The following is a 17,068-nucleotide window of genomic DNA, read 5'->3' on the forward strand; positions in this document are numbered from 1 at the left end:
ACCATTGTTAAATAGTATCTATCAATAATAAAAAATTTAGAATATTTTTGATGTATTGTATTCTATGTATTTATTTTTTTTTACTTGACTAACTTTTATCTCGTTCTAATACTCATACTAACAAAAAAAAGTTTGTTATAAAAAAAAGAAGAAAAAAATTGAATCGTATTTTCTTACTTAAAACACGATAAATTAATATGTGGAGGTTTTCAGCTAGATTACAATTTACTATCTATAATTTGATGACGGATCAGGCTACATACTGAGGATCAACTCACCAGCTTCCGATAGGTAGATGTACCTCACTTACGGAAGTCATTTTAACTTGATTTTCTGGTAAAATTGCGAAAAAATGTAAAAAACGTCAATTTTAGGGACTAAATAACCGCTTGTCACGCTTTGAGTAGGTGTTTCTTGGTTCTTCAAATTGTCAGAATTCATTCTGGGGATCAAAACAAAGCAATTGGTACCTAATATGAATGTGTGCTCCAACTATAGAGGTATCTTTTAATCTATTTTCGGGTAAAATCGCGAAAAAATGAAAAAAAAACGTCGATTTTAGTGACTGAATAACCGCTTTCCACGGTTTGAGCAGGTGTTTCTTGGCTCTTCAAAGGGTCAGAGTTCCTTCTGGAGACCAAGACGAAGCGATTGGTATCTGATATGTACGTGTGCTCCAAGTATAGAAGTCTCTTTCACTCGTTTTTCGAGGCAGTTCGCTAGAAGAATGAAATAGCTTTAGCGAACAAATCAGTTTTTTGTTGGAAAAAACTTAAATTTGCCTTTTTTTAGGCTCGCACCTGAAAACATTTTTTTGGTATTAACCTACAGAAAAAAATTGTTACTGCGGGGTACGGGCAGCAAATTGCAATATCACCATATTTGGCTCCAGTTAAGGTGCGAATTTTTGTAGAAATCCTCATATACATACTTATCACACGTATTACATAAAAACGATTATCCCAGTTTTCGAAGAATAAGCAACAAATATTCGCCAAAATATTAGTATGCATGAGATAAATAACTTAAAATATAAAATCATTTCATTATGTTGTATATTTATTTGTAAATTATTAGTAAAATATGTTTTTTTCTTGCAGGACTTTAAAGTGTACCAGAATTAGAATACATACCCAATTGTTTATCTCCTTCATACTAAACAATATTGTATGGATACTCTGGTATGAGGAGGTAGTCCCGTATGCTGAAGTTCCTTTCGCTAATCCTGTAAGTATATTGTACGTTAATGAAGCCGAGTCTAAACACGATGTCTGATAGCGATCTCGATCTTTTAGGAATTGAACCTCTGTAAACATTTTACTCTTCTTAATTATTATTTTTTATTCCTACTGCCTTTTTATTTATTTATAATTAAACTTAATTAATGAAAATGCAAGTTTTTGCATTTAATTGCTGTTAGGTACTCTGTTAGTATGAGTTATAGTTCGCTGGAGTGTTCTGCTCAGAATATAAACTAAGCTTTTGGGATTATTCCTAGCCTGTTTATTTCTGATTGGAGTCTGCTTAGTATTACGACTCTTTCTACATTCTTGATGACTGCTGGAAGTAAGCTTATCAACCTGTAGTTTTGCGGAAACGTGTTGTCCTTTCTTGAATCATAAAAACGTGGGATTTCTTTCATCGTTTTTAGAAGAGCGTTTTGTACCGTAGTTGCGCATTTATAATGTTTGTTTAAAAGGCAATTGCTTTCGCTGGCAGATATATTTTAGAGCTTTGTTTGAAATTTCATCTAGACCAGGTGCTTTGTTTAGTAATAAAACTATTTATAGTATTATTTTTAATACCTTATTTATAGTATTCACTTTGCATAGATTACAATACAATACTTTAATTATAGCTGCATTATGTTAAGAGAATGCAGTCAATGCAGAGAACGCCGCAACGCTTAATTCCAACAGGGATGAAAGGACCAAAGAAATAATACGATAAAAAATTCACTGTTGCCAATTAAAAATTAATACATATAATTACAGAAAATGGTGGGAAATTTTTATATACTCCATTCGCTTAGCTTGGGCATATTTTGACAGATTCATTGTCGGAAACCTACAACACAACAATTCCTACTTCTTAGTATTAATAGCTCAAGTATCCTACTATTGCAGACTTCTTTCTTAAAAAAAAAGAAGAATTATTCTAAATAGTGGAAGTATATACTAAACCTATCAAATTTTGGGTAGTATATATTTGAAAAATATATTTTAGTTGTTATAAGTTAACATAACTATTTATTATATGGTGCAGATAAATAAATATTGATTGTCGGTAATTCGCAAAGTTCTATTTTATTTACTATTTAGTTTGTTTACTATTAATATTGGCTATGAGTACGTGTGCTTGGTTGTATAGTAATTTTCAGCCACTTTTAGTCTGTCAAAAAGTAACTAACTTCGCAAAAAAATAATTACTAAATTCACTAGACATTTCGGACTGGAAATAGCGAACCGAGTAAAATTAACACCTATAGAACTATCATATGCAATAATTTTAAAATAGTAGCTTTCATTTAATTATTAAAACTGCTTAAAATATCTTGATACTTATTTTGAATTTAACTTGAATTAAATATTTATTTTACGAAAAAAAATAAAATTGAATTTTGTAATTATATAACTTGCATCGTAGTTTCTGTAGCAAAGCAATTTTAAATCTGAACCTGAGATATTAACATGGACTGAAGTTTAATAAACCTTTTTTAATTAATTTTTCTTATAATTGCTTTAGAAATAGATTATATATCCAGCTTTCGTTTTACTTCTAAAGAAACTAATTTCGTTTTGAGATTTTTGTTTGTAATTTCCTCTTTGTTTAATATATTAAAGTTTAAAATTAACTAAAAAAAAAGCAGAAAACGGAATGAACGTACATGGATTAAATTTCCTTATTGTGTTTACGGATTATTTAGGATAAAATGTGATAAATATAAATCGAGTAACATCAGAGTAGCAGTGTGTTCAAAAATGCTAATATCGTCATCAAAAATAAAGCTTAGACAATCAAACACAAAAAATTTATTAGCTTAGGTACAACTTAAATGACTTACAAAATTATTCTATTTTCTTCTTATACAAACTTATATTAAAAGGTTCACTATGTTCAAAGGAGGAAATCAGGGATACGGCGTAAAAGAAATGTATGAAAAAATAAAAGGCTATATACACCGAGTAGCAAAAGAGGTCCTAGGGATTACACATTTCTCCGACGGAAAAGTAAATTTTGGCGACATACGCATAAATTACAGGTGCTGATATTACATCCGATCATAATCCGCTAATAGCAGATGTGAGGTTAAAACTAGCAAAAATTAAGAGAACAAATACAAACACCAGCACGCCTATAAATACAAGAGAACTGATGAGAGACGAAAATCTGAAGAACAGTTATGCAAATCAAATTAATGAAAGAATGCGAATAATAGAACAAAATGATGATATCGAAGAGATGGTCAATGGTATTAAAGGAACGATTCTGGCAGTAAACAGGGAAGTTAAAACACAGATCAGAAAGAGAAAGCATAACGAATGGATGACGGACGAAATTATTGATTTAATGGTAAAGCGAAGGCAACATAAACAACAACGTAATCAAGACAAATACAAACAGATACACAAAGAAATTCGCCAGAAAATTAAGAAAGCAAAAGAATGTTGGATGGTGGAAAGGTGCAACGAAATAGAACAATTGCAGGAAAAAGGAGATAGTTTTGGACTACATAAGAAGATCAAAGAAATATCGAATATACACAAAAGCCACCACAGAACAAGAATACGCAACGACAGAAACGAATACATAGAGTAAGAAGAGGAGATAGCAATGGCGTGAAAAGAATACGCAGAAAGACTTTTTAATGAGGAAATACCAACACAACCAACGCGCAAACTTCCTTCCGAAAACTTATCAGGGCCATCAATAATGCGAAGTGAAATAGAATATGCAGTTAGAACCACAAAGATGCATAAAGCAACAGCTCCAGATGAAATTAATATAGAAGCAATAAAACTACTAGACGAGGAGAATATCGAAATCTTGGTAAAGCTGTTTAATAGAATTTATGATACTGGTTACATTCCGCGAGAATGGCTGCAGTCATCCTTTGTGATGATCCCAAAAACAGCTAATGCCACAAAATGCAATGAACACCGCTTAATCAGTTTAATGAGTCACTTGCTGAAACTCTTCTTTAGGATATTACACTTAAGAATGTACAAGATACTAGAAGAACTTAGCGGGTCAACACAATTCGGTTTTAAGGGAGGACTAGGAACAAGAGAGGCAATTTTATGTTTGAAAACCTTAATACAAAACTGTTTAGATCAACGAAAAGATGTCTACCTCACCTTCATCGACTACGAGAAGGCATTTGACAATGTTGAACATGATATCATGATGGAACTACTACACAGGGCCAACATTGACCAGAAGGAGATCAGAATTATTCAGAATCTATACTGGAACCAAATGGCAAAGGTGAGGATTGAGCAAGACCAATATACGGATGAATTTGAAATCCGGAAAGGTGTCCGCCAAGGCTGCATACTCTCTCCGATGCTTTTTAATTTATATGTTGAAAATATATTTGCGGAAGCATTAGAAGACACGGAATTAGGCATTAAGGTGAACGGCATACCAATTAGCAACCTACGCTATGCGAACGACACAGTGATTATAACTGATAATTTGGAAGATCAGCAGTTATTACTTGATAGGGTGAATAGCATAGGTAAAAAATATGGCCTCAAAATCAATATTTTGAAAACAAAATATATGGTCATTAGCAGAAACCCTCCAGAAAACCCTATAATATGCATAGGTGACGATCGCATAAAACGCGTGAAAACTTTTAAATACCTTTTTCGCCACAATCAATGACCAATCAGATCCACAACAAGAGATAAAAACCCGAATACAAATGGCAAGACAAGCTTTTGTGAAATTCAGACCGCTCCTATGTAATCAAAACATAAATTTCGAAATACGCTACAGAATGGTCAAGTGCTACATATGGTCCATCTTGCTTTATGGCATGGAAACGTGGACTTTGAAAAAAACATCTATCAACAAACTTGAAGCATTTGAAATGTGGTCATTGGGAAGAATGATGCGCATACCTTGGGTGGATAGAGTTCGAAACGATGACGTCCTTAAGAGAGCCGGCGTGGAAATAGAACTCTTTGAATTAATTAAAAAAAGCAAGATTGGTTACCTTGGGCACATATTGAGAGAAGCAAAATATGAAATACCACAGTTAATCCTACAAGGGAAGATCGAAGGTAGGAGAGGGGCCGGCCGCAAACAATTATCCTGGTTAAGGAATATTAAAGAATGGACAGGAATACACAATACAGGCAAGCTGTGTCACGCCGCCAAAAACAGAATTCTAGTAATGAGATAGTCGCCTACGCACTTTGGTGTATGGCAAGTTAAGAAGAAGAAGAAGCATAAATTACGTCGACTTAATGAGAATTACTTGTCTATAGTAACTTGACTTGTAAATAAGTCTGCATTTACCGAAAATCAGTTTTCAATTCCATTTCGTAGCGATTCAAGTATTACTAGAGTTCGGGAAAATACCGTAACTGTAGAACTGCCAAGTTTGTAGTGGCAACGAGTATAAAAGCGTCAATATTCATTGGTAGTGGCGTACTATGGAAATGTAAAAACCGTATTTCCAAGTTCAGGACGCCATTAAAATGAAAAATTAATTGTGATAGTAGGTCATCAATTTTGCTGAAAATGTCAATTTTGAGGGGCACAAAATGATTCAAAAAAGTTCGCCAATCCTACTCTTTGGCTACCAAGATTTACTAAGTAACTAGAGGTCGTAGAAAAAAATGGTTCAAGCAACAAGAAATGTAACTGAAATAATTTTTAACAAAAATTTTTATTAGCACTTTTTGTGTAGGATAAACCGTTCTCTCAGAAACAGTGGTTGAAGCCACAGGCGATTTGGAATATCAGTTAGGACGTAGTTATACAAGAAGGACTCAACTCCAAAAAGTGTGTTTTTCAAGAGATACTTTTCTCAAAGCTATCTTTTGTAAATAACAAGCACAACTTACAACCTTACTGAAGGTTGTAATATATGTGAAGGAGATAGTATTTTTATTGTTAATACTTAGACGATGATATATAATAAAAACTTTAGTTTTCCCAAAACATGGTGATTGTTCCTTATCACGTATTTTACAACATATTAATTAATTACATTTCACAATAGGGAAATAAAAACACATATTTAATTTGTTTAGGTTATATTTTCATTGTAGGGCCTGCGTAGCGCAAGCGGTAGGATTCTTGCCTCGCATGCCGGTGGTCCGGAGTTCGAATCCTACTGCCGGCAAGAACAACTACACATTTTTAAAAATGTCTATAGGCTCCAGGTCGACTCAGCCTGAATAAAATGAGTACCTTGGGTAAAACCAGGGGTAATAATAGGCGGTTGAAGCGTAGCACTGGCCATGTTACCTTCCTTGTATACCGTAGGCCCTAGATATAGCAGACTACCCTGCTATACTCCCAAAGCCGCGAGCGGTATAAAACGAGAGACTATATATTATATTTTCATTGTAATTATTTGAAAAAAATATCGAAAAATAAGTAAAAAATATAGAAACATCTTATATTATGTTATAGCTTAAAAATAAAAAACTGAACTAAAAAAAATAAAACAAAAAGAGAAATCAAACGATTTCTACCTAGCGAAACCGAATTCAATTTTTTACCACTGTGATTCCTAAAATTTGCGAAACAAACAGCTGGATAAATTACTCGGCAAGGAAATCAAAAATTGCATTCCAAATGCCGTTTATCCTGGTGAAAATTCGTAGTGAATTCAGTTTCTGGTACTCCAAACGAAGTAAGTAATAAAACATAATGACGGTATTAGATTTTTGTTTTGATACAGGGCAGCGACAATTGCTTATACGTATTTCGACCTCTTTAGGTCTCGTCAGAACGGTATAGCCACTGCTCTGAACCAAAACAAAAATCTCTCCCGTCCTAGACAATAGTTATCAAAATAACTATATACGGACGTAACTACGCCATCTAAAAACAAAAAGAGAAATCATACGATTTCTGACCAGGATGAACGGCATGTGGAATGCAGTTTTAGATTCCCTTGCCGAGTAATTTATCCAGCTGTTTGTTTTGCAAATTTTAGGAAACACAGTGGTAAAAATTTGAATTCGGCTATGTAGAAATCGTTTGATTTCTCTTTTTGTTTTTAGATGACGTAGTTACGTCCGTATATAGTTATTTTGATAACTATTGTCTAAGATGGGAGAGATTTTTGTTTTGGTTCAGAGCAGTGGCTATACCGTTCTGACGAGACCTAAAGAGGTCGAAATACGTATAAGCGGTTGTCGCTGCCCTGTATCAAAACAAAAATCTAATACCGTCATTATGTTTTATTACTTACTTCGTTTGGAGTACCAGAAACTGAATTCACTACGAATGTTGACCAGGATGAACGGCATTTGGAACGCAATTTTAGACTCCCTAGCCGAGTAATTTATCCAGCTGTTTGTTTCGCAAATTTTAGAATACACAGTGGTAAAAATTTGAATTCGGTTTCGCTAGGTAGAAATCGTTAGATTTCTCTTTTTGTTTTTAGATGGCGTAGTTACGTCTGTATATAGTTATTTTGATAACTAATGTCTAGGACGGGAGAGATTTTTGTTTTGGTTCAGAGCAGTGGCTATACCGTTCTGATGAGACCTAAAGAGGTCGAAATACGTATAAGCGGTTGTCGCTGCCCTGTACCAAAACAAAAATCTAATACCGTCATTAAATTAATAAGTGTGTCCGAGTGGCATATTATGTGAAAGTTATCTTTTTTCTCTACACGACACTCTATTTTATTTTTAATTTCCAGAATAACTTTTAAAATAATTTCGGATTTAACTAATTTATTGGTTAAACTTCAGTAATATGGAAAACATAAAAGTTTATCAATATACCCAATTAAATGTCTTAAATGACCTCCTGTGACTTCCATACAAAAATACAGTCTAGTTTCAAAGCCTCTTCCTTCATTTTCAAATATCTCCGGTGTCAATAATAATTAATCGGCATTCTGTCACAATCTGCAGACGGAGTGAAGTATATTTTTGATTTTACGTATCCCCACAAAAAACATCCAAAGGCGATAGATCTGGTTATCTCGCCGACCACTCTCTTTTATCCCTTCTGCCAATCCAATGCTCTGGAAAACGTTGATTCAAAAATTGTCTTACGCGTATATCATAATGTCGGGATGCCCCGTCTTGTTGGAAAGGCTAACAACTTTAAATATGTAGGTTGTTCCGTTGAGATTTCCTTCAACAAATAATGGTTCAATAACGTGATTCCCTAAGATGCCAATCCATACATTTAATTTCTGAGGTGTTTGTGTATGTGTCTCTATAAATAAATGAGGATTACTGTTACCCCAATAACGACAATTATTTTTAACTAAATTATTAGAAAATATCGTTGACTCCATCATCACGTAAATTTTCAGCAAGATGTTTCACGATTGTCATACTGTTTAAATTTTTTTTTTTTATTTATTTCAATTTTAACGTGCTCGGCTACTATGGCCACTTACACAGGTACTATAACATGAAGTTTCATTACACAAACATTAAGTGTTACATTAAGAATATGTTACAATAATACGGAATGATAATAATATGTTATACAATGTCTAAATTAAAATCTAATTATATTTTTTGATATGTTTTCATCTCTAAGGAATTGTAGCACAGCTTTTATTTGGTCAGGGTTGTTTAGGATATCTCGTACTTCACTTTTGAGTTTGTATTGTAATCTTCTGGCCAAATGTTGATGGCATTCAGTAAGAATATGTTTGATTGTCAAATATGATTGGCAGATTTGACAGGAGGGACGGATGCTAGAGGACATTACGTAGTCGTGTGTGAGTTTTGAATGTCCTATCCGAAGTCGTCTTATCACAATGAGATCTCGTCTTGAGAGGGCTGAATAGTCAAATGTAGGCTGACTGGTTATTGACGGTTGTATTTCGTGTAAGATCGAACGGTTAGAGTTCCAATGCTGCTGCCAAAGGAGTCTGGTTCTTCTTTTAATATATGATTTTAGGTCCTTACAAATTTGAATTTTATCGGTGATTTCAGGTGATGCTGTAGCAAGTTTAGCATAGTGTTCTGCAGTTTCATTGCCTTCTATACCAATATGTGATGGCAGCCAGATTATGGTAACTGTTATGTTTTGGGACAAGATAATTTGGTAAGAGTCTAGGATCTTTTGGACGATTGGATGATCAGTAAATATATTTTTGATAGAATAGATTGATGCTAAAGAATCTGTGCATATGGCAACCTGCTTATTAGGTGGAGATATATGGTTAAAAGCTTGCAATATACTAAATAATTCGCCAGTATGAACGCTGCTGATGTCTGGTATAAGTGATGACTTAATTAGTGAATGAGAGGTTGTAACAGAGCAGCCTACTAACAGTGTCATTTTTTGAGGCATCCGTGTATAATATTAGGTCGTATTTATTTGTATCTATAATGTCTTTAAATGCATTTATAATGATCTCTTTCGGATGTTTATTTTTATCGAAGTTGGTGAGCAAGGTGTTAAATTTGGGCGTGGACATGATCCAAGGAGGAGATGGAGGGAGATAAAGAGGAAGGGTATGTGTAAGAGAGATATCATTAAGTGTCTGTGCTAAAATTAGTGGAATAGGTTTTATTGGTGGTAAAAAATTGGTATTGTGTAAATTATACGTGGACATTACAAATAAGGGATGCACTGGATTAGAGGGGTTAGCTGATACCGATGCTGCATAAGAGAGTAGCAGTTGTTTTCGTCTTATACAAAGAGGAGGTTCGTTAGCTTCGCAATAAAGATTATCTACAGGACTAGATCGAAAAGCGCCAATACAAAGACGAAGGGCTTTGTTGTGAATTGAGTTTAGAAGGTTAATATATGTTTTGGAGGCGGATATATATTAAATTTGTGAGCTTTTAAATGAACGTTCTCTCTACGGTGGAATGGATAGATGTAATTTCAATTCTTTAGATTTTTTCTCTGTTCTAGTTTGTTCTATTAAGTATGTATTATACTTAAACTCCTTAAAACCAGAGATACATTTTATTGATTTATTTCACACAGTTCTGTCTTTTACGCTGAAAAATTGTTCTCTAATGTCAAGCTTTACGTGTAAACGATATAATAAATTGTTCATGCTGACGGTAAAATTTCTACTGTTGTATTTTTGCTTTACGTTTGTAGATAGTTACAATTTTTAAAATTCCATTCCTTACCCACCTTAGTGCTCTGTTTATGCCGCCGTACTTTCATTAAAAGCTCGGATGCTTTTATACCCATTCTTAAACCAAAACCGCTGGGAAAGACTACATACTTTACAAATGGAAGAACTTACATTTGTTTGCTTTGTTTTGTTTAAAGTTTTAGATAGTCTAATACTATATTAGTATTAATTATTTCGGTATTTGATATTATGTTAATATTATTTTTTATATTGCGTTGGTTATATATTCGAAGGATTTATCATTAAGGGTTTATCTGTTCACAATAAAATAGATACATTAAACATACATAAATATATTATAAAATTTTATAAAGGTTCATTTTTATAACCCGTTACCGCATGAATTTTTGTTTTTTGTCAAAAATAAATTCTTAGATAAGAATTTTTAATTCCATTTTTAAAATATTGAAAAAAATCTAGCTACGAGGAAAACTTTATTAAAAAAAAAAATTTTTGGTACCAAATATGGAACATCATGCAACAATGTAATATTAAAGTCAAACTATTTTGAAGCTACAGTATACACTATACAGTATGAAACTGCAAATAAGAGTTTCTTTCTTTATTAATACACAACGGTATTGTGCATTTTGTGCACACTATATATGTTTTTCCTGTACAGCCTGGAAATTTACATCTTGACCTAATGCTCTCATCCTAATAAGGAAAATGATCAATCCCATCTTTACGGATGTCTTCTTGGAATATTTCTTTAGTAGGTCCCTTTTTTCTTTTGTTCTCGTACATCTGCTGAATGCTACTACTTGACGGTCTTTCTACTATGTTCTGTTTAATTGGTTTAATTGGTATCCAGAAGAGGTAAATAAAATTTCTTTGCTCTTTTGGCTAATAACCAACAGTTCACGGCTCTCATGTCAATGAAATGAAAAAATATTCGTAAATAATATTTCTTCGGCCTGATTTTTATACAATAAAGTCCTAACATGGAATCAAGGAGATCTACAAACACCTTCCATGTAGTTGTTGTAGATTAGGAAACTGTTAGGACTAGATTTCATTTTATGGATACTTTCTTGTTTGAAAAATCTTCTTTTTTTTTCCCCATTTGGTTCACTTCCAGCATTATGTTGACATTGTAGTAACGATTTTTTTATCAAACCAGGACACTACACTGACATCTACATTGTCTATATTTGCTTTTCTCTCTACCGTATGAGCTTTGCCGCACTTTTTCATTTCTTTCTCAGCTGGCATCACAACTCCAGGAACACGAAGTCTTACTGTTTCCAAAGTTTCACAAAGTTTTTGAAGCCCCACTTTGTTTTGGGTTATACTGCTTGAGCTGGCTTCGCGCTGTTGTTGGTATAATCTGTTTGTCTACAGCTAGAAATTCTTCTTTCGAGACCATGGGTAGCCGTTCTTTGATTTGGCTCAAACAGATCTAATTTTAAATAATCTGTCATATCCAGGCTAATCATTTTCAATCATGTCATTATTTTTATTGAAATGCAAGACACGTTTTATTTCTTCGAATCTGTTACTGTCCATCACATCGCTAACTGTTCGGTGGCTAATATTGGCATTCCAATAGTATCTTGTTGATGGAAGTTGAATTATCGACATGTAAATAGTAATTTCTATAAATTGTTCTATTTCATATTTTTTTATATTAGCTGGTTTTTTTGGACGTTGTTGCACTGAGTATAAATTTGATTGGTCTGTGATATGCTCTATGAGACTATCAGAAAAGAGAAACTTAAAAAATTGAAGAGTTTCTAAATTGCAAAATCGAAGAACATAAATTTTCAAAACCAGTAAATTTTGTATCATTTTCTGATCTTCTCAGATTTCCTTTCACCCAATTATGAGATTTCTTTCTTTTATATCGTACTCTTTCAGACAAAGGGGTATCATATTCTGAGGAATTTGAGGATGTGGCAGAAATGACAGTTTCCTTAACATTGCTTGGTAAATTTTCACTCTCCACATTGTCACTTACTTGACACAATATCATCTCATTTGTTTCATCGGAAAGATCTAATTCTTCACTATTAGTACTATTTGGAATTATAATTGCATCCATTGTACCATCAAAGAGTTTCGGATCCATATCTACAAAAACAATCAATGAGTCCATAACTTCATAGTGTGCCATATATAGCACAAACCCTTTTTGGGGTTTTCGAGAGACTTTCAACATTCTTAATTTTCAGTACTTACCTAAGCAGATATCTAATATCACAATACAATAAATTTCAATTTTTTCTCGCCGTAAAAAACGTTTTTACTATGACAAATAACCTTTAACTTCAAGCACTGTTTCAAGTGGTTCAGAATTTCAACAAGAATGAACTTGAAACTGCGCACGGCTGCCTATCCCGCCGTCAGAACTATGCCGCATATCTCGCATATACTATTAGTACGTGTCGGATATGGCCTGATATATATATATATATATATATATATATATATATATATATATATATATATATATATATATATATATATATAATTAATAATAATTATATACAAAAAATAATTTATAAATACGTTTGAATTATCGGGTAAAGTGGTCTGTAATGAAAATCTTTCTAATTTCTAAGATACTCAATATTTCGCTATTTATTTAATAGCTTCCTCAGGAGTAAACTAAAAAAAATTTAACATTACAAAAAATGGCGTACAAATACATTTTAAAACACTCACAGAAATTAAAAGATTTCTCAAATAAAAACTGAGATTGAAGTATTTGAAATATTGAATGTCAAGATTAAATTGTCTTAAGCACGTTCGTTACAGCTGTACGATTTTTTGTCATATAGAGATCTTTTTAACCGATTTAAAGTTATATTGAAAATATCAAAATCGAGATTATGTAATAACCTCATGTATCTATATAAAGGATTGTGAATACCAGAGGTTGTTCTGTGGAAAGGAATATTGAAAATATTCTTTTTCTTCCTATTATTCCTCTTTATAAGCAATTCTGCTTGTTCATTGGCAGGTTAATACCTCTATGGAAGGTTGTCACTTCATCTTTTGCGCGGTCGTTCGATACTTGCTTCTGCCGATTGGTGACTTATCTCTTGCTATTTTGACGACACGGTTCTCCCTCATTCTGCTTATGTGGTTATTCCATTTTTTTTTATTTTGTGTCCATTTATTTATACAATGGTAGTTACATTTTCTTCTAATGTCTTTACTTTTTTTTTTATTTTTCAGCGTATTTCCTGTAATTATTCGCAGTATTCTCATCGCTGCCGTTTCTAGTAGCCTTTGCGTTGTGGCTGTGTCAGGTCTTGTTTCTGATGTATATATCATTATTGGTCTTACACTGGCTTTAATAAGGCATCCTGCCAGTCTATTTGCTTTTTGTATTTGATCTCTCACTTCTTTGTTCAGGTCTCCATAGCTAGACAGTGTAATTTCCAGGTATTCTATTTCTACTACTTATTCAATACTGATGCCATCAATTTTTTTTACATCTGGTTGGTTCTTTGCTGACTACTTTTGTTTAAGTTTTCTGAGATGGGATTGTCATTTTAAATTATTTTGCTCTTATGTTAAATCTGTGGACCAGTCTTTGCATACTATCTTTATCTTGGGCTATCAATATTGCGTCGTCTGCGTAAGAGAGTATTTTTATTCCTTTGTTTTCCATTCTGTATCCTCTTTCTTTGTTAACTCTTTAGATGATTTCATCCATAATCAAATTGAAGAGCATGAGGCTTAATGAATCCCCTTGTCTTATTCCGCCACCTATTTTTATAAGCTCTCTAAGTTGTCCATCTATTCGGACTTCCATTTTGTTGTTTTGGTAGATGTTTTCGATAGTTTTTATAATATTTAGGGCAACTTCTCTATTATAGAGAAAATGCATTACATCTTTGAGTCTTACTCTGTCAAACGCTTTGGGTCAATCAGACATAGAAATGCTGGTATATTATACTCTAATGCATTAAATTCTAAAGCATTTGGTGATCTACACGATCAAATACGTTGCAAAAATCTGTTTGTATTGCATCTATCTGTTTACGGTTTTCCATTTAAGATAATATTCCTCAGATTGATAGCAAACCAAGTTTATTGCAGTGGATCTTTTACTATGAAAACCATGTTGTGATTGAGATATAAAGCCCTAACAGCGCCAATAAAGCCATGCCATTTCTAGTGATCTATTAAACAATATAACAAACGGCATTACAAGGGTACAGACACACTTTTTTATTAAAAAATTAGGAACTTTATCTGGACCAGCAGTAAGCTTAACTCACTTATGCCATTAAAAATTTCAGTCATGGCAATCTTATAAGGATAAATACTCGTACTAAAGTTACTACATATTTAATGGATGAATAGGTACGTAAAGGTTGGTGTTATTTGGTAAATACACAGTTTGCGAGAAGTACAAAGTTTATTTGTATGTCTTTAGCTATTATTATTAGAATCTATGGAAATTAATAAATTAAGAAATACAGATATACTTGTAAATGTGACCAACTTGAGACAAACAGTTCTCCCCTCCTTAACTTATTTATTTAAAGACTACAAAGTGTTAGACGCATACGAAAAATAGCTCGAGAAAGGATCTCTGCCGAAACAGCTCTAGGGATAATTATTTATAATAAAAATTTGTGCAAGTATTGACAACAAAAGAATTCAGTATTTTATTGCTTAATAAAATGGACTTCCGTCAAGTAACGGTCGAATACATTACAAAATTATTAGTCTTAGAATAAAAGATCCCGCGGACGCTCTTTGGGACGTAGTGATGAATAAACAGGAACTCCAAACACTCTATGGAGAAGAAAACATGGTACGAGACATTAAGATAAATCGGATACGATGGCAGAACCTGTACTGAGATCTAATGATGCAAGACTACTACATATAATCTTCTGGAAAAGGCTAGATGACAATAGGTCAATTAGTCGCCTAAGTAAAAAGATAAAAAGATGCAGTAAAGAGTGATCTATATAAGATCGGGGTGCACTAATGGGAAATTGCTGCACAAGATCGATAAGAGTGGAGAAAAATAGTAAACACGGCCAAGACTCACAGTTGTATAGCCAAGAAAGAGAAAAAATAAAAATCGTAAATATTATTAGAGCTTTGGATAAAACATAAAAAAGAAGCATGCAAAATAAAAATAATGGACACGAATTTATGGCGTAACTATTGCCAATATACTAGAAAAGATAGAGAAAAGAGTATTGAAATAGGGGAGGTTATACACATAGACATCGACATCATGAAAATTATAAAAACGAAAACGCTAAAATTGTGTGATTATGTCGAAAGAATGAGTGATAAACAATGATCAAAGCGAATGTTAGCGGGGAAGATCAAGAAAGTCTTGGTCGAAGATAAGAAGTAGACAGTACAATAAAAGTTAAGCAGTATAAGCAAATGACTGGAAAGATTGCAAGCATTGAATGCGAAACCGCGACGGCTGTAATAAACTCGTTGTTATATATCGTGCAACAATTTCTTAAAAAGACACAATATAAAGATTGTTCTAAAACTAGTCAAAATTATGCAAACTGACTACATGCATAATAAAAGTTAGTATTCTAGCCTACCTGTAAAACAAATTTAATTAGTTAGCATAGCATATTCCCTTAAAGTTATGTAAAATATTTCAACGCTCATATAATTCAAGTGGTACAAGTTGGAAACCATATTATATCTACGTTGTTTTGTACTTTTTGTTGTTATATAATCCCTAGGGCATAGAAATTGTATTAGTGTAGGAACTGAATTTAATAAAGTTTGTTACAAGTGTATGTTATCCAGCATTATTGAGTTTATTTAGACTCATTGTTTTCAATAATATTTTAGAATCGTCATGTAACATTTGTACATGAAACGGCGTATATATAGTGTGTCCCAAAAGTAACGCTAAAGCATAAAATTCATAATTTTGTTGCTGATAGAGTTTTAAAAAAACGCAACAATAGGTCAACCTTTATTTTTATTTTAATTATTTTGCTGCACATCTAATTGTTTCTGTTATATTTGTTAAAGCTATGAAATCATTGACATTTTTTCTAAATGAAACACCCTACATTTATTTGAAGAAATTTATACAATTTATTTTTTAAATAAATGTGTAAAAACTAATGTAAATACTGTAATTCAACATATATTGGGTAAACACACCAATATCTGCATAGAAGAGTTTTCTGCACACCAACATAGTGTACAGACCAACGTATTAAACACAATAGCCCTAGCCAAACATTCTCTGGGAAATGGTCTTCTCTTCTTTTGATTTTGAAAATGTATAGATTTTGGAAAAAGAACAAAATTACAACAAAATATGCATATACGAGATAATCCACATAAAAAACTTCCAAATTCTATCAATAATAAGACTCGCATCAAAGATCTTTCTAATATGTATCATAATTTATTAAATTGAGTTGTTTTTAAATGCACCATGGCAGATATTTAAGATATGATCCTGAACCACTCCTGTTTTAAGATACCTACCAGATGTCATCTGTCAATGTCAGATACCAATTTTTTAATCTATGTTAAACTTTTGAAAAGTATAAACATGAAATATAATTGTATAATGTAATGTTTTATAAAATAAAGTCCTTATTAAAAATGCCAAATTTCCGAAACGTGTAAACAATATTTGAGTATTTTTAGTTACAACAGACCGACAAAACCAGAAAATAAAGTTTCTTTTTAAAAATTCACGGTCAGGAAATAATAACTAAATTAATACTATTACAGGAATTAATATTAAATTCAGAAGTTTTCGTCGATTAT

At 32.6% G+C, this 17,068-nt stretch overlaps 1 protein-coding gene across 2 annotated transcripts in view; it reads left to right on the forward strand.

Moving 5' to 3' along the window:
- Positions 1-17,068, forward strand: part of LOC140432405 (calcitonin receptor-like) — a 465,986-nt gene that overhangs the window by 360,740 nt on the left and 88,178 nt on the right. For both annotated transcript variants that reach the window (XM_072520283.1, XM_072520282.1), the window contains exon 5: positions 1,101-1,227. In XM_072520283.1, the coding sequence (XP_072376384.1) occupies positions 1,101-1,227 (127 nt within the window). The remainder of the gene's footprint in view (positions 1-1,100; positions 1,228-17,068) is intronic.

Source organism: Diabrotica undecimpunctata, chromosome 1 (genome assembly GCF_040954645.1).
Source record: "Diabrotica undecimpunctata isolate CICGRU chromosome 1, icDiaUnde3, whole genome shotgun sequence".
NCBI classification, from domain to species: Eukaryota; Metazoa; Arthropoda; class Insecta; order Coleoptera; family Chrysomelidae; genus Diabrotica; species Diabrotica undecimpunctata.